At 39.0% G+C, this 26,883-nt stretch overlaps 1 protein-coding gene across 4 annotated transcripts in view; it reads right to left on the bottom strand.

The window, feature by feature from the left end:
* Positions 1-1,632: 1,632 nt before the first annotated feature.
* MTMR1 (myotubularin related protein 1) overlaps positions 1,633-26,883 on the bottom strand; it is a 52,801-nt gene continuing 27,550 nt past the window's right edge. For all 4 annotated transcript variants that reach the window (XM_038747806.1, XM_038747808.1, XM_038747807.1 and 1 more), the window contains 8 exons: positions 24,099-24,248; positions 22,444-22,632; positions 19,138-19,323; positions 18,535-18,741; positions 16,396-16,488; positions 13,609-13,722; positions 11,055-11,231; positions 1,633-2,857 (listed from right to left, as the gene is read on the bottom strand). In XM_038747806.1, the coding sequence (XP_038603734.1) occupies positions 2,693-2,857; positions 11,055-11,231; positions 13,609-13,722; positions 16,396-16,488; positions 18,535-18,741; positions 19,138-19,323; positions 22,444-22,632; positions 24,099-24,248 (1,281 nt within the window). In that variant the 3' untranslated portion in view covers positions 1,633-2,692. The remainder of the gene's footprint in view (positions 2,858-11,054; positions 11,232-13,608; positions 13,723-16,395; positions 16,489-18,534; positions 18,742-19,137; positions 19,324-22,443; positions 22,633-24,098; positions 24,249-26,883) is intronic.

Genomic DNA, 26,883 nt, shown 5'->3' with positions numbered 1-26,883 from the left:
TTTAGGTCACTTTAAGAGGCTTCTCTTAAAGTCTTGGATTGGTTTGCCTTCGAGAAAAGTTCCCTCAAGTCCTGGGCTCCCATAACCACAGTTCTACCACTTCTTGGCTCAGTCTGGGAAGGAAGGGAAAGACAGGAGGTGTTAAAACTAGCCAGTGAGTTGAACCTAGTAAAGTAGAACAAAGTAAAAAAAAGTAGGGGGTGGGGGGCCTGGGGGAACATTCTGCCACCTTCTGAAAATATCCAAATATAGTAACACAATTAATACTCTTTACTAGTGATGAAACAGAATATTCCACGACTACGACTGCAAATCAAGGTCTAATGTCAATTCAAACTACAGACCACAGGTACTGAAAACTGTATTTTCAATCTCACTAGGGAGGTAAATCATTTTCAGGTTTGTTTTCAGCAGCAGGAAGGCTTAGCTACTAGAAGCTAGCTGAAGCTTACTGAAACCAGGAATGTCAGTTCTCCAACCGTTCTTAAGAGTAAATTTTTCAAAATTCAAAGTCAAGCTATACAAATTTTAACTAAAGTAAAAGACAATTGTGCATTGCTTTTTTCCCCCAATCATATGAGCTAGTGTATGCAGCTCACATAATAAACAAGGTTTCCTTACACCTGCGAATACTTTAAAATGCAGTACATTAATCTACATTTCGCTTAAAGTGAATCATGCAGCATGCTGGCATGTGGTAGATATATGCCATATTAATTCAATCAAGTACCACGTTAAGGTGTTACGCTAAAGAACCAGTGTATAGAATCAATTGATCATAAATTAATTCCTGAAACCACTGATTGAATCATACAGCTCAAGGTCAATAAGTGCAGTTACATGAGCTAAATGTGCAAATAAGAAAGGATGAGCTACTTGAGTAATAGCCAAGGTCTGTGAAAGGAAAATGAGGGAAACAGAAAGAGACACTTTGTGCCTACAGAGAATGAGGATTAATTTTAAAACACAACATGCAGATGTCAATGATTGCATACACTTAAGGCATTGCGATAAATGAAATAAATATCTACTAAAACATGAATAATAATTTAAAGCATACTTATTTAGATACAGATATTGGTATCTGGAAAATATGGGTTGTCAGCATATTTTAAAAAACCTGAAAATTCAACAGGTGTCATTACCTCCAGGAAACAGAAATAAAGCTTAGCAGAACTAATAAAACTCTAGGTTTACCATCTTGAAAATCATTTGGAAATGAAGAAAATAAGCTATTAATTTATTCTGGGACCATTTCATCCAGAGTCTAAGGCTTTAGAGCACTGTTCCAGTCAATGAGTGAATACAGTACGCTCCAAATGTGTCCTAGTGCCCGGGAGTGATGAGAATCAATCAATTGGATTTATTGAGTGCTTACTACATGCAGAGCACTGTACTAAGCATTTGGGAAAGTACACCACAACAGAATTAGCAGACACGCTACCTGCCCACAATAAGCTTTCGGTCTCAAGGACATTCTCTCAAATATACTAACTTCACTGTGATACCTGCCCTGGGGTCAGGTCAGATGTAGTCTGTGTACCACATGGGGCTCACAGTGTAAGGTGGTGGGAGAACAGGTACTGAATCCTCATTTTACAGTGAGAAAACTGAAACAAAAGGTATGTGACTTGTCCAAGATCACACAGCAGGCACGTGGCAGGGCTGGGATTCGAACCCAAGTCCCTTAACTCCTGGGCCCATGTCCTTTCTGCAGGGATAACCAGGGACCCATTCAGGAAATAGAAGAATCAGACTTAACATGAACTGGACCGAACATTTATGAATAAGCAGTACTGGATTTGTGAACCTGTAACAAAGAAGTGGGGAGAGTATACTGAGACCATACACAAACTCACATTCCAAAAAACGACCATAAAATTTGACTGAAAATATCATAGGGCGCATGATTTAGTTGATACCTCAACAAAGGTACACTGAGCAACTTGACTCTGAAGCGACAAAGTGATCTTCTTAACCATAAAAATCTTAAACCTTAAAAAGGCACATGAAAAAAACTGCCACGCTTTGATTTTTAAAAAGATCTTGCAAATGTGTATATACAATCATTTGCAAGTCAGGGTCCCCCTTATTACCACTTCATAACTTGGGCGCATTAACAACCAAAATGTCAAAATGACCCCATTAAATAATACTTTAACTCAGTTCGTTTTTTCTCCAACTTGAGATGCCACTTACCTGGCCGTCATTTGATAGTTAACTACAAAATGACATTTGTTTTTTAACGTAATACTCAACTTTGGAATAAATGTCATGATATTCTTTCTTTAAAAAAAAAATCAACTGCATTCATTCTGGTTTTTCACAAGCTGTGTAAAAATAACAAAACATTGCCATTTCACATTATCAGTTCAACAGAATCCCTTTAAAGATCTCACCAAAAACTTCTGGTTGCTCACAGTGAAGTTAACTTTACAATAAGCGGTTCTGCTAAAGCTGCCAAAATATACACACATTACCAATTTATGAAAATATCACTTACTGAAGGACATTTTGGCCTCATTACGAAAAAAGACAGTTGTAAGGCATAGATATGACATCAATTATTAAAAAAATCACCTTCACCACTGGGCTGGGGTTCTGTTTACCTCATATTAAGGATATTCTCAGAACTACAGGACATATCCTGATAACCTTATTTTACAGAATTGTTTGTGCTTTTTAGAATATATCAAACAGAGGTGTGTACTGGGGTAATGGAGTGAGAAGGTGAGGAGCCTCGATCAGACGATGATGAAATGGACCTCGCAGCAGCTTCGCGTTGCAAATCTTCCACCCTCTTTTGAAGTTCTGTTCTGATTGCAAGTAGCTCCTTAAGGTTCTGATAGATTGGCATCTAGTTAGGCAACAAAAACAAAAGTAAAAAAAAAAACCAACAGTTTAAGCAATATAACTCTCTGGCCAAAACTTCTGTGCATTAAGAAAAGTTTCAATTGCTATTGGAAAACTGTCAATACTAATTAATGATGGCATTTATTAAGCGCTTACTATGTGCAAAGCACTGTTCTAATTGACTGCTTATTATATAAAGTGCATGAGAGGAGACAGTAAAAATAGAAGACAATCTTGGCCCTTGTGGGGCTTTATCTAAATGATGAATTACTCTCCCCACAAATCTCAAACTCGGTAAGTCTGTAAAAGGAGTAAAGAGACTTTAAAAAGATACCCAGGTTCTTGTCCCTGCTCTGCCAGTGGCGTGCTATGAGATCTTGAGCAAATCCTTTAACGTCTGTGGGCCTCAGTTGCCCCCTTCTGCTCCCCCTTCTTAGACTGTGTGCCCTATGTGGAAGGGGGTCTGTGCCCAATCTGATTAGCGACTTTCTGGCCCAATTCATTCATTCATTCAATCGTATTTATTGAGCACTTACTGTGTGCAGAGCACTGTACTAAGCACTTGGGAAGTACAAGTTGGCAACATCTAGAGACGGTCCCTACCCAACAGCGGGCTCACAGTCTAGAAGGGGGAGACAGAGAACAAAACAAAACATATTAACAAAATAAAATAAATAGAATAATCATGTACAAGTAAAATAAATAGAGTAATAAATCCGTACAAACATATATACATATATACAGGTGCTGTGGGGAAGGGAAGGAGGTAAGGCGGGGGGGATGGAGATCCGGGGGTCCGCATCTGCGCCCCCACACTCACAGTGGGTAGAGCCCGGGCTTGGGAGTCAGAGGTTGTGGGTTCTAATTCCAGCTCCACCACTTGTCTGCTGTGTGACCTTGGGCATGTCACTTTACTTCTCTGGGCCTCAGTTCCCTCATCTGTCAAATGGGGATGGAGACTGTGTGCCTCACAGGGGACAGGGACTGTGTCCAACCTGATTACCTTATATCTACCCCAGCGCTTAGTACAGTGCCTCACACATAGTAAGCACTTAACAAATGCCATAATTATTATTATTATGTCAGTCGCTCAGTCGTATTTATGGAGCGCTTCCTGTGCGCAGAGCACTGTACTAAGCACTTGGGAGAGGACAACAGAAGAATAAACAGACACATTCCTTGCCCACAACGAGTTTACAGTCTAGAGGGGGAAACGGACATGAATAGAAATAAATAAATGAGGGAGCACTTAGTACAGTCAAGCACTTAGTACAGTGCTCTGCACACAGTAAGTGCTCAATAAATACGATTGATTGATGTCTGCTATAAAGAAAACACTTAATACCATATCGTTATTATTGAGAAATACAGTTTTTGCAATAACTCAAAATAATACCATTTAAAACTCTATCAGCTGAAAACCACTCTCCCTCTTGCCTGTCCCTTGATAGTATGTGATTTACAGATTAACGAAAAATAACAAAGAACGCTAGAAAAATAACAAAGAACTCTAAAAAAATAAGATTAAGCTAAAAATGGAAAAAAACAGAAAATGAACTTTTTAAAGTCATTCTAACTGAAAATGTACTGTATAGAAAATGTATTGCTTTTGTATTTAACATTTTTATACAGAGCTTTCACAAAACATTTAAGAACTACATTCACTAAAATTATCTAATTTTAAGATTTTTCTTCCTGTAAAATAATAATGGCTTTTATTAAGCGCTTACTACATGCCAGGCACGATACTAAGCGCTGGAGTGGATACAAGCTAACCAGGTTGGACATAGTCCCTGTCCCACAGAGGGGCTCACAGTCTCAATCCCCATTTTACAGATGAGGTAACTGAGGCCTAGAGAAGTGAAGTGATTTGCCCAAGGTCACACAGCAGACAAGAGGTGGAGCTGGGATTAGGACTCATGACCTTCTGATTCCCAGGCCAAGGCTCTATCCACTACGCCATGCCACTTCACTAAAATGGAAAAACTATGGAAATTTGCCACAAGTCTAGTCGCAATTAAATAAAACAAACTTCATGATAAAATTATATTCTGAATTCCTAGAGGTGGCAGTACAGTCGCTATTAGGAATTCTGAGTATGCTTCCCACTTTCTAGTGGGAAGCAGCATGGCCTAGGAGTCAAAGGACCTGGGTTCGAATCCCAACTGCGCCACTTGTCTGCTGTGTAACTTCTCTGTGCCTCAGTCCCTCATCTGCAAAATGGGGATTAAGACTCTGATCCCCAAGTGGGACAGGGACAGTGTCCCATCTGACTGTTCTGTATCAACCGCAGCACTTCGTACAATGCCTGGCACCTAGTAAGCACTTTACAAATACCATCAAAAATCCCCAAACCAAAAAAAAAAAAAATCCCCAAACCCTCCCCTTGATTACCTTGTATCTACCCCAGTGCTTAGAACAATGCTTGGCACATAGTAAGCACTTAAATACCACAATTATTATTTTTTTATACCACGATGCAGTACCTTTAATTTTAACTAGTCTTTTTTTTTTAAGGGACCTTTGACCAATTAGGACCATTCACTGCAGTACTTAGTGATGGGAACACAAGCCCATGTGTGTACACAGCTTGATCACCGTGAACTCCAACAAACTTCTTTGGCTTTTGGAAGACGAAAATCTTTACGGAAAATCAGAAATGCTGATTACTAGGCATTACTATTACTGATTACTAGGCATTACGGACAATCAGAAATGCTGATTACTAGTAGCAGTGTTCATTATTATTATCATTTATATTTGTTAAGCGCTTACTATGTGCCAAGCACAGTTCTAAGCACTGGGGTACATACAAGGTAATCGGGTTGTCCCACGTGGAGCACACAGGCTTAATCCTAACTTTACGGAAGAGGTAGCAGTCACAGAGAAGTTAAGTGGCTTGCCCAAGGTCACACAGCAGACAAGTGGCGGAGCGGGGATTGGAACCCTCAACCTGACTCCCGAGCCCATGCTCTTTCCACTAAGCCAAAACACTCACTGTGTGCACAACACTGTACTAACCTAAGGGAAGGAATACCCAGGTGGGAGTTTAGGCACAATCCCTGTTCCTCGGTGTGTCTATGTCTGGTGGGGGGCCGGGAGGAAGGAACGGGGACCGCGGAGGTATCAGTGGGAAAAGGTGGTTCCTCTCCCCTGTTTTGGCCTAGAAAGTGGAGTTTAGGTGGATGGCTACGGGTGGCTCTACCAAAGGGGGCAGAGAGGATTTCAAAAATATCACCGATAAACAGTTTAAGGGAAACACCTGGCAGGCTGTGAAGACAGAGACGGAGTAGCGGCAGATGGCAAATATTGTCATCTCTATGTTGCGGCTGGTCCCCGAGATTTCTTGGAATGGAGTTTCACTACCTCAGAATGTATTATGTATGTGACATGATGCTCATTATTTCTTTTTTAAATGTACCACTTCTTTGAGTTTCATTGAGTTTTAATCACACTACCCCGTGAAATACTTTGCATATCTATGCTTTAATATAACTATGCAGAAAAGATATATGTACAGGAATATAAATTTTTCAAATCCTGCAGGTGTCACTTGTGCCTATCTCTGCACTGAAAAACTTGACGTGTGGAGTAATGTTCAGTTTGGCTAATCTCCAGAATCACCATCCAGAAAACAAACCCAGTTTCCAAAGCCAACCACATTACTTACCAAACCATTGGAGTACTGCAGAAAGTATCTAATTTAGAAATAATTTCAGTTTAGCAAGAAATAAATCTACGATCATATGAAAAGAGTATATTTTAAAACTACAGTAAATTTATGAAGCTGTCACAAACTCCATTTCTGCAGTCCCTCGTAGTCCTAGTGTGTTACAACTAGAGTACTTAGCAAATAAGTACTTGGGAAAGCAGCATGGCTCAGTGGAAAAAGCCCGGGCTTGGGAGTCAGAGGTCATGGGTTCAAATCCTGACTCCACCACTTGTCAGCTATGTGACTTTGGGCAAGTCACTTAACTTCTTTGTGCCTCAGTTCCCTCATCTGTAAAATGGGGATTAAGACTGTGAGCCCACGTGGGACAACAAGATTACCTTGTATCCTTCCCAGCGCTTAGAACAGTGCTTTGCACATAGTAAGCGCTTAACAAATGGCATCACTATTATTATAAAAGTGGGAAAAATTTGAGGGGTTACAAAAAGTGAGGCAATCAGCAGTGTTAGTAATAGTCATGAAACAAGACATTTTTAGTGACTGGCTACAACTTGGAAATTTTTTCATATTTCATATTAATGCAACTTGAGGTTATTTCTAAAGAAAAACAAAAGCTGGAGAAACCACCTGGATAATGCTGGGATAATCCCAGCATAAAAATAGCCAAATAGCAAATATTTATCCATTTAAATATAATTCTGAAAGGTAGTTTTTTTTGTTTGTTTGTTTTTTCAAGGCCTCACTGGTCTACCAGATACCAATAAAATCCTGGTGCCCTTGTGGGCTACTTGTGAGGGGCTGGCCAGGCAAGGCCACACAACAATTTTCGAGCAGCTCGGAGCCAAAGAGCAGCAGCTAGAAATGAAGAACTTCTTCCTCGTAAAATATCTTAAACCTCTCTCCCTTTCCCTTCCTAGCTGGGTGTTTTCCATGCCAGTCCAACCTGAACGCCTCCCCTATACATTATGCATGTATTAATCAAAAAGCACGCCAGTCACCTAAGACAGTCACCTTGATTTCTGACTTCTATATTCAGACCAGACCAGAAGAACTAGTGGAAATTCAAACAGTGTGCCTTTCTGTGTGTACCAGACATCGAAATTCCTCTGGTCTAGTTTTTCAAGTATTTCGTCTCATATCACAAAATCAAGGGCAGGAATTCCTCTAAAACTTTTTTACACAACCAGTTCAGAAAATAGGTACGTAATCAACTATTCAATTTGAGAGTAACTAGCTCTTAACTATTGCATCGCTCCAAATTCCTGAAGAACGCTCACAGAGATTTCAGCAATAAGCCCAGTTCTTCCATGGGTTTCACATTATTTTAGTAACAGGGTACAAAGGGTGATGAGGAAAGTGAGTATTTTAAGCTATTTGGTTGTGGTATCTCCTTGTGGGCAGGGATTACGCCTACCAATTCTCTTGTAATTTCCCAAGCACTCAGTACAGTACTCTGCACACAATAAGCGTACAAGAAATACCATTCATTGATATGCGGTGCTATACTACATTTTCATTCAATCGTATTTACTGAGCACTTACTAGGCGCAGGGCACTGTACTAAGCGCTTGGAAAGTACAATTCGGCAACAGACAGAGACAATCCCTACCCAACAACGGGTTCACTCTTTCTTAACAAGATCTCTTATCCCCAACTGTCTTCCCTTCCAACCCACAAGCTCCAGGACTTTTAAATAAACTGCCCCTAGTAATAATCCCAGTGCCTCAGCAACTGCTACTAAGAATCATATAAGCAGCATTTCTCTTCCAACTTGTGGACTCACCTCCCTGCCGCAGCCCCAGTGACCTGCCCCTTCAATCAATCAAATCTATTAAGCACATATACAGAGCAGAGAACTGTACCACACACTTGGGAGAGTACAGTATAACAGTGTAACAGACGCATTCCTTGCCCACAATGAGCTTAAGGTCTAGAGGGGGAGACAGACATTAATATAAATTACAGGCAACACTACGACATTTTCAAGCTTGTACTGGGGAGTATGCCTAAAATTTGTTTCTCTTTATAATGAAAAGGTTCTCCTGTTTGTTCTCTAAACCCAGTCCTCCCCATCCCAAAAGCCCACAACTCTAGTGTCATCCTCTCCTCCTCACTCTTTCAGCCGTCGTGTTCCATCAAACTGCAAAATCCTAGCGGTTCTTCCTCCAGAGCATCTCCTCAAACCGGCCCTTTCTCTGCCCCCGAGCTTCGTCAGGTCATGATGTGACCACTTGCGTCTGCCACCTTACTGATCCACCTCCCTGCATCCAGTGTCTCTCCCTTCAGCTTATACTATACACTGTTGCCTGAATCACCTTCCGGCTATCCAATCTCCCTCGGCGGCAAGCAAAATCTCCTCAAAATTGGTTTCAAGGTTCTCTATCTGCCCTCCCCATCATACATACTGGCTGTCTTCACCAGGCTTTCCCTAGGTCACATTCCCATCCTCTTTCTGAACTCTCTCACCCGTGACCTCATGTTGTCCCCCCATTCACTAACCCCACTACCACCCCATCCCTCTCTGAAGGTCACTAAACCTTTGATCTCAAATTCAAAGCATTCTGAAAAAAGTCTCACCTCCTCCTAGAAGTCCGCCCTAATTAATACCTTAATAAACATAGCAGCTTCCTTTAGCACTCATTTTACTCCTAGTCTTAGCACTTATACACATATGTTCACACAATCGTATTTACTGAGCACTTACTGTGTGCAGAGCACTGTGGAGTACAATATGATGATGATGGGATTTGTTAAGGCTTACTATGTGCAAAGCACTGTTCTAAGCTTGGGGAGGATCCAAGGTGATCAGGTTAAACAGACACATTCCCTGCCCAAAACGATCTTTTAATGAAGAGGGTATTTTCAGTTATTTATTGTGGACTGGAAATGTATGCCTTGTTTCCTCTGTACTCTTCCAAGTGTGCAGTACAGTGCTGTACTTTTACTAGGTGATCGATAAATATCATTGTTTAATTGAGAGGCACAATGTAACTCTGGGAGAGCTTTCCAAAAGGACAAATACACCAAATATGAAAATACTGTCAACAAGCAATCTACCTTTCCTGCCAATGAGCTCATTCTAGAAAAATGCTAGTGTTTTCTTCAAAGCCATAAATGAAGCATTTCGAAAATTTGAATAACAAGTGGGGTGCATGAATTAGCGAGAGTGCTCCCAGTTCAATGACCCAGTGTAACCAACCCTGCTGAAATAAGGAAATGATTCCAAAATGTATGCCTATTTTATCCTGCTTACTGATATTCCAGATGAAAACTATTTCCAAATATGACTTTTCTCATCATTATGACTTTGCTTCAAGAATGAAGAATCACTACAACACACACATAGATCCTCTCTGACATTATGTTGCAAATTCGTTATGGGCATGAAACATGTCTGCTAATTCTCTGGTGTTCGACTCTCCCAAGTGCTTAGTACAGTGCTCAGCACATAGTAAGTGCTCAATAGGTACCACGAGTTGATTGAGATGCAAATTGATTATCAGTGACAGAAATTTTGCCTTAAGCTGTCAACTGCAGTAAAGAGAGATATAGTTTCAGTATTACTCCCTGTTCAGTGTTGAAATACAAGCTTTTCAATATCCCCCTCTAGATTGTAAGCTCCTTGTGGGCAGGGAACGTCTACCAATTCTTTTGTACTGCACTCTTCCAGGGAAGATGAAAAAATCGTCATGAGAGTATGGATTTTTAATGTTTCAGCCCAATTACTCTCCCTCAATTACATTTTAAAAAGTTTGGGTTAAACCTAAAACTTGGGGGAAAAGTTGTTGTTTTCTTTATGCTTTCACTTCCAAAATGTTCTCAATTGATTTATGAAACCATTCTAATTCTCCTATGGTTGACATATATTGAGTTAGCACACTGGTGTGACAGATTTCCAATTTTTCTACTGCCGTGTCTTGGAATTTGCTATTTGGAAGGCTTGATCAATATTAAGTGTGTAAATTACATTATTTCCTGAGGGAATTCTATTCTCAGTTTGCATTAGAGTGCAGAGTCACCTTAGGTGACTAGCAACTGCAATCAGTTTTGTTTGTCTCTTCAGAGAACAGCATTTTTTTTCCCTCCGATATTGGGCCTCTGCCTTCAAAAACCAAGCTTTGGATGTTCAGTTTTGGATCATCACCTGAATATATGCAACTGCCTTACCACTGCTGAATGCCAACAGGTAGCTGTGAGATTGGACATTCAATTTAATCATCTGTATGACTTGCAAACACCAAAGAAACATTTGTCGAGAAGACCTATCAATCGAAGGTATTTACTGAGCGCTTAGTGTGTGCAGAACACTCTACTAAGCGCTTGGGAGAGTACAACACAACAAAGTTGGTAAAAACGTTCCCTGCTCACAATGAGCTTGCAATCTAGATGGCATTGTATGTAAATTTAAACCGGATTTTTATACAAATTAAAACAGAATCCCAAACTCTCCCCAAACCATCCCTTCATTACGTTCCCATTGAAAGACAGAGAAGTAATTTAAACTACATGACTTATGAAAAATAACCGGTACCTGAGGCCTCATCTGTGGATTCCAACGGACGTAGTAGTTTACCCACAACTCCAAATGATTCAGACTGGCAACAGGATATAAGACATGGTTTTCATAGTTCACGTAAAAAGGATTACTAAATTCATCGAGTTGGCTGTTGATGTAAGACCACAAAGATACAGTCTTTGTATATATGCCCTGAGAAAGAAAAAAAATGCTAGTATAGAAAAGCATTTCAAATTCCATAATTTTTATTTCACACTATATAACTCCACAGACTTAATGAAATAAAAGGTTTAATAGTTATCGTGGTCATCAAATAAGTGCCGGTGCGTAATATTCCGCTGCGGACTGAACTAGAAAGTAAAACAGACCTAAGTACCTATTCTTTCAAATCTTACAAACTAAGACATAACATGAATATGAACAGATCTGCAGTAGGACAACTCGCGAAATAATATTCTGCTGAAGTCTACCCATTCCTTCCATGTCTCACAAACTCCTGACCATTGGTTTCAAGGTACTCAATCAGCTTTGCTTCTCTAGGACTATGTCAGAGTTCGCATGCTGGGACAATCTGCCTCATTCTCATCCCTCTGATTTATTACTTTCCCTTCCGCCTAGAGTTCCTTTCCTCTTCATATCAGGTACATCGTCTTCAAGGCTGTTTTAAAAATCAGATTTTCTCCATGGTGACTTCCCTGATTAATTTATCGTTTCCCTCTCTTACCCCCACTCCAAAGCACTTGGGTATTCACCCTGCCTTCTCCCTCAGGTACTTAAATCTGTACATATCTTTATATGTGAATTGCTTCCTCCTACCTGACATTTATTTCAGTGGATCTGTCTCCTAGCTAAGTCATAAGTTCCTTGCGAGCATGGATGTCTACTTACTCTGCTGTACTCTCCCAAGCACTTAATACAGTGTTCTGCAGTGTAAGTGCTCAAAAAATACCATTGCCTGACTGAAAAATAGCAGCAGGTGGCTCAAAGAATAAAATATTTAACCTTGACTTTTGGGACTTAATCTTCACGGCTCCTGTGTTGAGAGACAATCACTTCCCAACTCCCACTTGGTAGAAAGTTTCAAGGAGGTGCAGCTACACTTTGAGCACTTGGAAAAATCATCACAGTTGAATATTCAATAAAGTTTGCCTATTGCAGCAGTGGACAGAGAAAGTAGTGTATCACCTTGGGGTGATACACCCAGTTCTCCCAAAATGTGTTCTTTTGCAATGAGTTTTGGATAAAATGCTGTTACAGAACCAGGAGAATTATTCAGGCAGTATGCGTCTACCTGGAGAGAATGCTACTGCAGTGTCAGAAGAAAGTGGCTGGGTGCCGACAAATGGCTCAGTGGAAAGAGCCCGGGCGCTTAATAAATGCCATTATTATTATGAATTCCGGATTCATCAGCCAAACTCCATTTTATTTGAGAACTGGGTGAACTAAATTACATTTTTAACATGCGTTTAAAAAGAATGGGAATTATACTAGTTAACATATCTGTGTTCCTGAAGAACAGAGTTGCCTAAACGAGGTTTCTGGAAGTACCTGATGACTTGGTAGCTTTTAAAAATATTGTTATTTGTTTTCTTGAAGAAAAACACTCAAACATCCTCACTACCATCTCTGAGCTAAAAATAAAATAAATAAATAAATAAATTGCAGTTTAAAGGAGCAGCGTTATCCATCAGTGAAAACATCTGTGGTAATAACCATATATACTGAGAATGTATTTATTATTCAGTGCCATCTTGTGGTGTAATCTCATGACTTTGGGTATTCAAATTACATTTTTAAATCAGCAAAATTGACATTCTTTTCTGTGACAGAGTGAATATTAAAGACCTAAAAAGCTTTTATAATTTCTCAATTTGTGACTTTCTAACAATACTTTATTTCCTTTAAACTTAGATGCAGTCTTGCCTAGTGGAAAATGTACAGAACTGGAAATCTGGAGACCAGGTTCTAATCCCAGCTCCGACATTTGCTTGTTATGTGACCCTGAGCAAATCAATCAAGCAAGCAATGCCATTTATTCAGCACTTATTATGTGCAGAGCACTGTACTAAATCACTTGATTTCAATGTGCCTCAATTTCCTCGCCTATGAAATGGGGAATATGTGTTCTTCTTCCCCTTAGACTGTGGAACAGGGATTGTGCGCAACAAAATGATCTTGTATCTACCCCAGTACTACTAATACAGATTTTGGCACACATTAAGTACTTAACAAATACTACTTCTATTATTATTACTACTATTAACTGCCAACTTTTCGATAATGGGATTCTGTTACTCAGCTTAAGAACTTTCCATGCCCTTTTCTTCTCCTTTCTGTTCTTTTTTACCTTGGGTCCATTTCAAGGCTGTTATCAGAAACTGTACTTGCAATAGACAGAATGTGAAATATACAGCTGCCCGCCCATAAAGCAACTTTGTAAAAGATCATATGGAGAGATGAAAATTTCTGGCTTAAATAAAGTTTCTGGAAAATTCAAAAATTTCATCTCCCAATACCAGGATTATCCAGTGTTGGAATTAATGCAGGGACTAAATCAAAAGTGACTTACCTCTTTCTGTTGCTGCTGCTCACAGTTGCACAAAAAAGTCCCAAAAAGGCAACTATAAAGGTGATCCAATATAGTAATCAAGAAGAGTTCATTGAACTCAAATGCTGAAGGAAACTTGAATGGAATTGAAAAAATAGCATATGTAAAACACATTTTATAAAATAATGAACTTGATTCTTTCCGATTTGATGGGCATTTAAATTTGTATTTTCCCAGTTATCCCTTGAAGCAAAGGTATTGCAAACAACTGAGTGATTAAATATCCTTTTGCCCCACATAATCCCATACACCCGAACACAGGAAGACTTTACTAAGAAGTTCTCACCTGCCAAACTGTGCTCTCAGCAGGAAAAGTTACTGAGGACTTTAATTTGCCACCTCCAGCAGTGAAGATGAGAAACACTGTGGCAGTCAAGTTAGGGACTCCCCAAACTCATGAAAAATGGAAGCATTCTAGCGGTCGGGAGGAAAGGGTAAGGACGAGTATGGATGCCAACTTAAAGTTAAACAACTCCTCTGGGCCATCTGGTATTTTGATGTGTTTCCACTCCCTCCTTTATATAATTCCACTAAGCAAGAACCTATCCGCATCCAACAAGAGCATCCGTCCACCTCTACAACCAACAGAAACTCCCTACGATTGGCTTTTAGGGACTCAATCATCTTGCCTTACATCCTCATTCACTTGTATTTATTAAGCGCTTACTGTGCAGAGCACTGAACTACGTGCTTGGGAAAGAACAATACAACAATAAACACTGACAGTCCCTGCCCGCAATGAGCTCACCACAACCCAGTCCACATATTTCACTCCTCTAATGCCAACCTATTAAGTGTACCTCGAGCTCATCTATCCGCCCACTGACCTCTTGCCCACACCCTGCCTCTGGCCTGGGATGCCCTCCCTCTTCATATCTGAGAGTAATTATTCTCACCACCTTCAAAGCCTTATTAAAAATGTATCTCCTTCACTAATAATAATAATAATGGCATTTGTTAAGCGCTTACTATGTGCAAAGCGCTGAAAGAAGCCTTCCCTGATTAAGTCTTCATTTCCTCTTCTCCCACTCCCTGCTGCGTCACCCTTACACTTGGTATTTGCCCCCTTTATTCACCCCTCCCTCAGCCCCATGAACTTATACACATATCTTTGACTTTGGGCAAGTCGCTTAACTTCTCTGTGCCTCAGTTCCCTCATCTGCAGAACGGGGATTAAGACCGTGAGCCCCACATCTGATTATCTTATATCTCCTCCAGCGCTTGGAACGGTTCTTGGCACATAGTAAGTGCTTAACAAATACCATTATTATTATCATTATTATGAATTGGCAGAGCTGGGTTTAGAGCTGGGTCCCCTTTTAGACTGTGAGCCCACTGTTGGGTAGGGACTGTCTCTATATGTTGCCAATTTGTACTTCCCAAGCGCTTACTACAGTGCTCTGCACATAGTAAGCGCTCAATAAATACGATTGATGATGATGATGAGGTCCTCTGACTCCCAGGGTCTTGCTCTTTCCACTGGGCCACGCTGCTTCTCCCTGTCATCGTCAGGGTCAGATTAAAGGTGATGTGTATGTGAGTGTGTGTAGATGTACATATGTATATACCTGTACATATGTATATATGTTTGTGCATATTTATTACGCTATTTATTTTACTTGTACATATTTATTCTATTTATTTTATTTTGTTAATATGTTTTGTTTTGTTGTCTGTCTCCCCCTTCTAGACTGTGAGCCCGCTGTTGGGTAGGGACCGTCTCTAGATGTTGCCAACTTGGACTCTGCACACAGTAAGAGCTCAATAAATATGATTGATTGAATGAATGAATGAATATCTGTAATTTATTTATATTAACATCTGTCTCCCCATCTAGACTGTAAGCTCGCTATGGGCAGGGAACGTGACTACCCAATCTGTTATACTGTACTCTCCCAAGAGCTTAGAACAGTGCTATGTGCACAATAAACGTTCAATACAATTGACTGATTCCACGAATACTCATCTAGCCATTTTTTAAACAATATGCAGATTGTGTCCATTTTGAAACCTCTACTTACCTTTTCCACAATCTTATTTCTTAATTTGGTAGCAACCAGCAAACAGCAAAAACAAACTACAGAAGAACTGTTTTGGAAAGGGGCAAAATTTGAATAATAGAAACTTCTGATAATTGTGTGAAATGCTTAAAGGGGAGTCTGACAGTAAATATAGATAACCCCAATACCTAGAGTCAGAGGATCAGAAGACTGATATTTTGGAGGTGTTGGTTTCTTGCAAAAGGTGGCCCGAATTTCCCTAGCAGCCAAACCAGAACCATGGGTGATGGTCATAGTTTGTTTTCTGGAAAAAATCATGAGACTCCACTGAGAGCTTCTGAAAGCTAAAGAATAGGTTCTCACAAGATTTAGAGTTACTTTTTTCACCCCAGAGAAAATAACAAATTTAAATGTATAAACTAAAAATCAGATTGAGGGCTGAGAGACAGGGATACTATTGTAGCTGCTTTCGTATTTATTTTCATTTAACTCACATATTTCTGAATTTCAACTATGCTTAAATAGTGTTTTAAAAAAGTAGTCTTATTCAGTAATGACCAATGATATTAATTCAAAAATAAATCTAAGAAAATAATGACCTGGAATCTTTTCATTTATGTATTTGAAAAAAGATGAACTTCTACATATTTTTTATAACATACCAAAATATAACAGCATCATTGTCATGAAAATAAGCATGGACTTTTACATACAAGCATATATAAATACATTTTCAGAGGTTTATTACCTGCTTTGTCATTTGCCAAACACAGTCAATAAATTGAAGAAATATAGGAGATCTATCTGCATCTGCATGGTTGTCATCTCCATGACCTATGCGCTGGGAAAAACAAAAAAAAGCATGATCCTGCATTTTCTTTAAACCTTAAAAACTATTTTTGTGGACCTCCTTGGGGGAAAAATGGTTTATGTGTATCAAAATGATCATTTCCATTTATTATGGTTTTAGAGTATCAAAAGATGTGGTCTACTCTTTCATTTAACCAGAGTCCATTTTTTTTTCCCCAAAATGTGAGACTACTGTTATAGCTCTTGAGCAACTACATTAACTACAGTTTCCCCTAGGAAAACAGGTATTTACATTACAGTGGGGATACAGGATGGCCTTCGAGGAAATAGCAGGAGACAGCAGATCTGTCCCACATGGGACAGGGACTGTGTCCAACCCCCATTTGCTTGTATCCACCCGAGTGCTTAGTACAGTACCTGGCACATAGTAGGCACTTAATAGTTACCACAATTATCATTATTACAGTTATTATTATAGCCTCTCACCCACATCCTGTCTCTGGCCTGGAACGCCCTTCCTCCTCATATCCGACAGACAATTACTCTACCTTCAAAGCCTTCTTGAAGGCATATCTCCTCCAAGAAGCCTTCCCTGACTAAATCCTCTTTTCCTTTACTTCAACTCCCTTCTGCACACCCTGACTTGCTCCCTTTATTTACTGCCCCACTCCCAGCCCCACTTATGTACATATCTGTAACTTATTTACATAAATGCCTGCCTCCCCCTCTAGACTGTACGCTCCTTGTGGGCAGGGAATGTTTCTGTTATATTGTACTCTCCCAAGTGTTTAGTACTGTGCTCCGCACACAATAAGCACTCAATAAATCATCATCATCATCATCAATCGTATTTATTGAGCGCTTACTGTGTGCAGAGCACTGTACTAAGCGCTTGGGAAATACAAGTTGGTAACATATAGAGACAGTCCCTACCCAGCAGTGGGCTCACAGTCTAAAAGAATAAATACGATTGAATAAGTGCTCGGTAAATACGAATGACTGACAGGAGGCCAGAAACGAGATACGGAGCATGGAGATCAAGAGAGTTCCTAAGAATACCGGAGGGGAAGGGATAAGGGGGCAAGGAGTGGCAGAAAGTGATCGCTACGTATTTTTTAATTAACTGTGCGGGCTCGGTCTTGTTGGTGGGGTTAGTTCTGTGACAGGAACGTAAAGATTTACATTTAAATGAATGGGAACACATACCCCACAATACAATGGTTCCCAATACAACCACATTTTCAGGGAATGCCTCGCCTACGCATTCTGGAGCATGCTGCACAGTCATTTCTTACAATTAGGCATGCTTTCATTAGACAATTAAGATAGAACACGATCAAAGTAAACTCCAAGCCGGATTCAAACTATGAGGCGATATCCTCAGGGTGCACCAATGGGGGATGGCAATGGGTCACAAATCTTTTGAAAGGGCCTACCCTGCCTGTGAGAACAGGGACTGGTGTGGAGAAGAGTTGGCAGACATGCTCCCACTAGGAGCTTACAGTCTAGAGGGGGATAAAGACGTTAATATAAATCAATTACGATATGTACATAAGTGCTGTGGGAGGGGTGAATAAAGCTGCAAATCCAAGTGACTTTCCCAAAATCACACAACAGGAAAGAGACAGAGGTAGGATTAGAACCCCAGTCCTCAATTCTAAGGCCTGTGAATCCCAAGTGTCTGACCTGATTTTCTACCCTGGCACTTAGAACAGTTCTTGACACATGTATAATAATAATAATAATAATAATAAAAAAAATAATAATAATAATACAACTACTACTACTACTACTAATAATAATAATGATAATAATAATAATAATAATACAGTAGAAGCCTGAATACTACTTTTGTAGGTATTCTGAAGCTGGACATTCACTTTTGAACACCCAAAATAATCTTGGCAAGGTAAATGGTTCTACATTATTCAGAACCTGTTTATTTACATTAGAAATACAGAAAGAGTAAGAAAGCTCTATTAGTACTACTTTGCCACACAATATATAACTGTAATTAGCTACGTCAACACTTTACTCAAATACTTAAGTAAAACTATTATGAAGTATATTAACTTACCAATGCAAACCTATGACCGAAGCTTATCCACTCCTTTTCTATGAGAACTTCAAACCCTTTAATGGTCCGGTAATAGCCATCCAACATTAGCATAGCCAGGGATGTGAGTTGTGATGTACGATCCCACCCATCACTGCAGTGAACTACTACGGAAGTTTTGCCAGATTCTATTTTATCAGCAATTCTTACAGCTCCAGCAAGCAGCATCTTTAGAAAGACAGACATATTATGTAATAATCCATTTACATTCTATTATTAAACCATCTAGTAGAAAATGCTTGCATTTCCAGTTAACAGAACCTAGCCCAATCTATTTTTCTTAAATTAAGATTTATTGGGAATTCGTAAAGCACTCAGGCAAAATACCACAAAGAATTATTTAGCCTAAGATTAAATTGCCCTTTTTCACTCATGGGTGTCAAAATACTTTAACAAAATTATATTTCATATCAAGTGTTTTTCCCACTTCACAGAAAAAGAAGCTGAGAAAAAAGGCATGAGTGACTCAGAAAAACATAGACTATTTCAAAGAAGCTCAATCTACTTCTGGGCAGGTGCAGAAAGTGTCATTATGAATGAGTATTTAAAGAAGTTCTTTTTTACCCTTATGTATTCTAACCAGTGTGTTCCATCCACTCTATACAACCACAATGGCTCTTTGATGGCAGGATAAACAATTTCTCTCAATTTGCGTAATGATTCTCTCATAACATGAATATTATGAATTTCCAAGAATACTCTCTCAACGTTTGGATAAGCACTTTCACTTTCATAGCCACCATCTTTTGCCTGTTTTAGAAAAAGAAAAAAATGGGTTAACATTATAAATAATAATAATAATAATAATGCTGGTATTTGTTAAGCGCTTACTATGTGCCAAGCACCATTCTAAGCGCTGGGGAGGTTACAAGGTGATCAGGTTGTCCCACAGGGGGGCTCACACAATTTTAATCCCCATTTTACAGATGAGGTAACTGAGGCACAGAGAAGTTACGTGACTTGCCCAAAGTCACACAGCTGACAGTTGGCGGAGTCGGGATTTGAACCCATGACCTCTGGCTCCGAAGCCCGGGCTCTTTCCACTGAGCCACGCTGCTTCTCTAATGATACTATACTGAAGCTTCTTTTATTTATTTGCTGTTGTATATTATGAAGCACAATAATAATTATATTATTATTATTATCCAAATCCCTGCAACTCCACCCTCCATAATTCAGACCTTAAAACAGTTTCAAAAGAATTTTACCCAAACAGAATTAGGTTAAAAGAAAAATCTGAATTCCTAAATACCATGTCTAATATTTTAATCTGATTTATCTGGCCTCAAAAAATGGTTAGTTTGAAAGTTGCTAGCTTGAATTGTTTTTTAATTACGAGCCCACTGTTGGGTAGGGACCGTCTCTATACGTTGCCAACTTGTACTTCCCAAGCGCTTAGTACAGTGCTCTGCACACAGTAAGCGCTCAATAAATACGATTGAATGAATGAATGAATATTACTATTATTATTATGGCATTTGTTAAGTGCTTACTATATGCCAAGCACTCTTCTAAGCATTGGAGTACAGTGCTCTGCACACAGTAAGTGCTCAATAAATACGATTGATTGATTGATTGGAGTAGATACAAGTTATTCAGGTTAGACACAGTCCCTGCTTCACATGGAGCAGGTATTTAATCCCTATTTTGCAGTTGAGGAAACTGAGGCACAAAGACTAATAGTAACTGTAGTGTTTGTTAAGCGCTTACTTTGTGTCAGGCACTGTACTAGGTGCAGGGGTCGATACAAGTAAAATCGGGTTGGACACAGTCCCTGTCCCCCATGGGGCTCACAGTCTCAATCCCCATTTTACAGAAGAGGTCACTGAGGCCCAGAGAAGTGAAGTGATTTGCCCCAAGGTCACACAGTAGATAAGTGGCAGAGCCAGCATTAGAACCAGGCCTGTGCTCTGTCCACTACGTCATTAAGTGACTTGCCCAAGATTACATATAAAGCCACTGGCAGAGCCAGGATTAGAACGGCCAGAGCCAAGGTATTTCCACTAAACCAGCATGTTTCTCTACATAACTCATATTAACCAGACAGGAGGAATATATATATATATATATATATATATATATGTCACAATCACAGTAATGAAGAAGACTCTCCTGCCTCCATCCCTTCACTCCCTACCCATCTTAATAATAATAATAATAATGACGGCATTTGTTAAGTGCCTATTATGTGCCAGGCACTGTACTAAGCACTGTGGTAGATACAAGCAAATCAGGCTGGACACAGTCCCTGTCCCACATGGGGGGTCACAGTCTTAATCTTCACTTTGCAGATGGAGTAACTGGGGCAAGAGAAGTAAAGTGAGTTGCCTAGGGTCACACAGCAGACAAGTGGGAGAGTCGGGATTAGAACCCAGGTCCTTCTTACTCGCAGGCCCGTGGCTCTATCCGCTATGCCATACTGCTTCTCTATTCCAACAGGCCTCTCTCCTTCCTTCAAAGGCCTTCTACAATTCCACCTCTGAACAAGTCTTCTCCAATTAACTCCCAACACCTCGGCACCAGCTCTAGCATGGACTGAGGGATTTATATCCTCCCTCAGCACCTAGGTGCATATATATACATATATATATATATATATATATATATATAATATTATTTATATATTATTATTGTATTATTATATATATTATTTTATAAATGTTATATATAATATATATATTAGGGGTGTGTATACATATACAATAATTATGGTACTTGTTAAGCACTTTTTGTGTGCCAATCACTGTACTATGCACTTGGGAAGACACAAAGGTGGATACAAAATTGTGCCTTCAGTTAATTTACTGACCTACTACCATACTTGTAAATATTTTTATGCTCTCCCCTGTTGGGATTTTAGCTCCTTGAGGGCAAGGGATACATGAAAAACTTTCGTTGTAGCTTCCCACACGCTAAGTCCAGTGAATTGCCTCCAGTGGGCACTCAAATAACTTTTACTACTAATTATGTCAGTTTTGTATTGACTATTTTGCATATTTTGCATACTTTATATTTGTTAAATGTATAAATATTTACCAGCAAAATCTCATTACCTAAAGTCCAAACGTGTTTCTACTTGAAATTCTTCCAATTTCCTAGTGCCACACAAATTTTAATAGAAAACTGCTTTAATAGTTCCTACAACTGTTGATGTTTGTAGCTAATGGGCCCTCACATTAGCCTTTCAGAAGTTTTAGTACCTGAAAATGAATGAATAAAACTGCACTTTCCCTAACCTGAAACTTTCTCCTCTCTCTTTGTCTGAATGGTATTCCTTACCTTCTTCAAAATGAGATTTAAAATGTCCAAGCTTTGTATCTAACTGTATAATTTTCCTTAAGATCCTGCTACCGGATTCTTTATAATGGAGTCTCTAAATACTGTAAAATGCACCATCTCAGGATTCTTTTATTAGAAAAGGTACTTCATCCTTATGCTGTGAATTTACTTTCTCAAATTTTATTTAGAATAAACGATACCTGTGACGTTAGCAGCACAATTCCAATGCAAGTGTGGAGGAAAGTATTAAAAGGAATCCATGCTTGCATGAGGTGCTAAATTCAACATAGATGGTGCCAAACTGGAGGTCAAAACGTAACGTGTTTGGGCTTGTCCTGGATAGTTGTTAGTAATAAGAATACTAATGATATTTGTTAAGCGCTTATTATGTGCCAGGCTCTGTAGTATGTGCTGGGGTGGATACGAGATAATCACGTTGGACACACTATGGTAACTTTAAGTAGTAGTAAATTTAATTGGTCTTGTAAAAGGAATAGATGGAACACTTCACTATGACTATATAGTGTAATGTAGATTATATCTCATATGGTGAAACTGAATTTTGATGTTACAGTCACGAGGACACTTTACCTTGTTAGTAAAAGCAACACTCTTTTGTCGGGCATCAAAAATGATGAGCTTATGTGACTGAGCATTAGCATCCATTATTGTCTGCAAATATTTTTCATCCTCTTTGCAACGTTTTTCATTCGGGCCAGCCGATGGTTGGCTACAGCGTGTAATTGTCGCCTGGCTCTCGGGGTGAATCCATGACAACACCTGAGTTTCAAAAATGACAAACTTTATATTGTAAAAAGCTCACTGAAGGCAGGGATCATCATCCAAGCACATAGTGAAGCACTCTGTAAACAATAGGTGCGCACCAGGATAAAAGGAACAGGTCCCAAAACAACTATCTTCAAAGACTGGGGTACCAAAAATTTCCCTTTCAATAGTAAGAACAAAATCACTAAATCCCTAACTCACTAAATTCCCCCAAAACACAGAGGGTAAAGGAAATAACAGAAATATAGACCAGAAAACCCCACAACTTTTGTTAGCTGTTAGCTGAAATATGTACGTAATTAGGGTGGAGGAAGCCTACACAGAATTTGGCTTCAATACCTGATTTACCAATTTGGAGTTGGCTTTATTCACACTTAAATAATGGTTTATTTTGATAATCAAGAGGAGGTAAAACAAAAGACGTATCTGATCATTGCATAAAGTCATAATGCCAAAAGTGCTACATTTTGGGGGTCAGTGGAAATGGAAACTCCTAGCTTGAGTATTTTTTGTATGATGCTTTAAGCACTTACTATGTGCCAAGCACTATTCTAAGCACTAGGAGAGGTACAAGTTTATCAGGTTGGACACAATCCCTCATCCCACATGGGGCTTACAGTCTGAACTAGAGGATTCAGGATTTAATCCCCACTTTAAAGGTGACTTAACTGAGCCACAGAGAAGTGTCTTGCCCAAGGTCAATTGAGAAAGCCAGGATTACATTAAAGGATTTAGGGGACTTCAAGGCTCATTCATATCTCTTCACTGATGATCACTATTCTCTTTTATACCTCCCCCTCCTTTGCAATCAAACTGCATGCTTGTTCAGCATCTCAATTGGAGCATGAGAAAGGTAGTTTTTTCTGCAAAACCAATGACCAAAAAGTGAGTGTGCTGCATACTATTTATTTTACAATACTAGATTTTGACCCTCTAGTTTGACACTAGGTTTCTTGACACTCTAAAAAAGTAGAGTCTACCAATCAATCAATGGTATTTACTGAGTGCTTACCAGAGCAGTGTATTAAGCGCTTGGGAGAGCACGATATAGAGTTGGTAGACATGCTCCCTGCCCACAAAGAGGAGGACCGTTAGAAATCTAAAATTAAGTTAAATTGTCCTAGTTTGGCCTAAAGAAAACAAAATAAATTAAAATACAAAAAAGAGCAATTGGAAAATTTAAAAAACTAAGACATCACTATCATCAACCAGGATCCTGCTGAACAAAGCCTCTCATCTCTAACAAAAGTAGGCCTCTATATTAGCAATAATGACTGGCATAACCCAGAAAGATATATGCTGGTATTGTGATCTTTAAGATAATTTCCTCTCACGATCCATCACGGCCCCATCATTCAGGCCCTTCTGAATTGAAACCTTATATATTTCCATACTGACCATGAGACATTCCATTTCAAATAACATCTATTCACAGCTGAAGTTTTAAGCTTACTACTTACAGGAACTCTGCCTTTTGCTCTAAATGCTGCTACTTTCGAGAGGTCATCATCTTTTACACTCATTGGAACAACAAGGACGGCAGGGTATGTATCGCAAAGCTCATAGTTATTATTTATTTTGGATATTTTCCAACTTTCGTTTGGCAGACCCTAGAGCATATTACATAAGGGAGAAGAGAAAAACAGGAGTTTACAAATTCAAAAGGTATAACTACATTTCATAATCTAAACACAAAACTCTTCTAGATTTATTTTGCTAATCCTTTTAGAGTTCACTGTTAAAGCTGCATTTCTCACTTCATGGTCATTGTATTTTATTATGACTTAAAGATTCATATTAAAATTGGAATCTTGAAGCCAGTCTGCTGAGATCAGCAAAACAATAGGACAACGGTCAGCAGAACTGTACAGACTATATATCTTTAAGCCTGAAAAGCACTAAATCAGTGATTTGGAATACATATTTTCTTACATAGAATACAACGTCAAGACAAAGACAAAAACTGGATGGCAGGGGGGAGGTCTTCTGTCACAGTTAACAGGAATTCTGGAATGAATAGGAACTAAAATGGTCAACTCAATTTCGGTTCATTAGCAAAATAAAAAAGGTCACCCTTTAGTAAACGGAATGCTATCCTCCCTCTGTTTTGCTAAGCCTACGGAGATTGCTAGATCTTCAGATCAAAATTTATATAAACCAAAATTAGTTTGAAGCTAAGGTACCCCAGCTCCAAAGGGGCAAGAAGGTCATCCACTCTCTCCAGGGAATTGGTAATAAACAAATGACTTCGGCCCCATAGTTTTTGAGCAGGACAGTCAGCTGCCACTACACAAGTATTTCCCTCCCTTTCCCCTCTTTCCTCCATCTCTCTCAAACTTCTTTCAATCCTCTGCCCCTCTTTCCCTCCTTTTGACCTCAACACCAACAACTGAGGTTCACCCTCACCCTCCAAATGAAATGCTGGCACCCCTAGTTTGAAGAGGGATGCCAAACTCAATAATAACTTTTACAAATATTGCAAAAGTGGAAGTCAGCTGGGAAACCAGCGGATGCGCTTGACAATGGCAGGCAAAAGTTGCATTCAGGGATGAAAAGGAAAAAGACAAAAGACAATGTGTTTGGTCAGCCTTTGGTATTAAAGAGTTCCTTGCACCCCACATCTTTCAGAGCCAGAAGAATGGGATCTCACTGTGGCAAATTGTTTTAGAACAAATTTATAAACTAGATGTAGACAAATCAATGAATGATGATGGCACCCACTCAAGAGTTTTTAAGGAAATTTGGTGGTTCAGCTGTGGAACTCCTGTTGAGAAATGTATACACTAACAATGCAAAGTTTCACCTCCATACCTGCAAATTTGTTACAATCTATAATTACGTTTAGGATCAACATGCATTGAGAACACACAACCTGATGGCAGAAAGAGAAGAAAATCATAGCCTCCCAAGGTACTGCACTTAGAACAGTGCTTGGCACATGGTAAGTGCTTAATACCATTATAATTATTATTATTATAATTGCTGAAGTTTCCATGGGACCAATACACATATGATAGAGAGAAACTAGTGGACAGAATATATTTCAGTTATTAAAGGTCACTGACACAGTTCCACACACTAAAATCTTCTAAAAATTTAACAATCGAGAAATGGAAAGGAATGTTCTGTCATGGGAAGAAGCCCAGCTAAAACACAGGAAACAAAAGAAAAAGACTGATTGCCATTTAATGGGGAGTAACGTAAATAAGTGCTCCTTAGGAACTGGTACAAAGATAGGTTTTTAAATGATTATAAATGAATGGATGAGAGAATGTGCAATGAAATCTACAAATCTCTTCTCCATAGACATTTTGTTATGGTTGAAATGTAAAGGGATCCCATAAAGCTGAGTATATGTCATAAAAATATGACTATCTTCTAATTTTTTTGTACTCTTCCAACTGCTCAGTTCAGCACTCTACATGTAAGTAGGTGCTCAATAAATGCTTTTGATTAATGTGAGACATACCAATGAATTCAGAAGATATAATACAAATTACTATTACATGAAGATAAGATAGGTCACTACTGTTCATATTATTGGTCAAATTCACAGTAAAACCTAGGAACATTAAAGTAAAGCTGAGCATCATCAAAGAGGACCTAGAAAGCACATTTCTAACACTGTATTAATATGCATCATATCTGGAATAGCCTGCACAATTCTTATCAATGCATCTTAGGAAGGAAATAGAACTGGAAAAATTACAGGTAAAAGGCAATCAAGATCAATCAATCATATTTATTGAGTGTTTACTGTGTGACAGAACTGTACTAAACTCTTGGAAGAGTGCAATATAAGAGAGTTGTTAGACATGTTCCCTGCCCACAAGGGGCTTACGGTCTAGAGGATGATCAGAGTTGAATAAAGATTGGAGAAACTTACACATGAGAAAAAAAATTAAAAGAAAGAAATAGCCTTCATTTTGGACTAAGGTGGAAGAAGAAATGCTTGAAGTCAAAATCATGAAAGATAAAGAGAATAAAAATGAAATTGCTATTCACTAAATCATACAAAAGGACTACGATGTACCCACTGAAGTCTGATGGCAATAGGTTTCTTTTCAAACTTTACAAACCAGGTGACTTTTTTTTTAACCAAAAAAATTATCAGCAGACTAAATAATGGCTGAGAAGCCAATATGGGTTACTTGAAGGTAAGTTAAGGATTTTAGATGGTAAACCCCTCAATATTAGGATGGGTAACAAGGCTAAAAAATATCATACTGTTCAAACAAGTTGTCA

The sequence above is a fragment of the Tachyglossus aculeatus genome, chromosome 6 (genome assembly GCF_015852505.1).
Source record: "Tachyglossus aculeatus isolate mTacAcu1 chromosome 6, mTacAcu1.pri, whole genome shotgun sequence".
NCBI classification, from domain to species: domain Eukaryota; kingdom Metazoa; phylum Chordata; class Mammalia; order Monotremata; family Tachyglossidae; genus Tachyglossus; species Tachyglossus aculeatus.
Note: the sequence above shows the minus strand (reverse complement) of the source record. Positions and strands in the feature narration are given on the sequence as shown.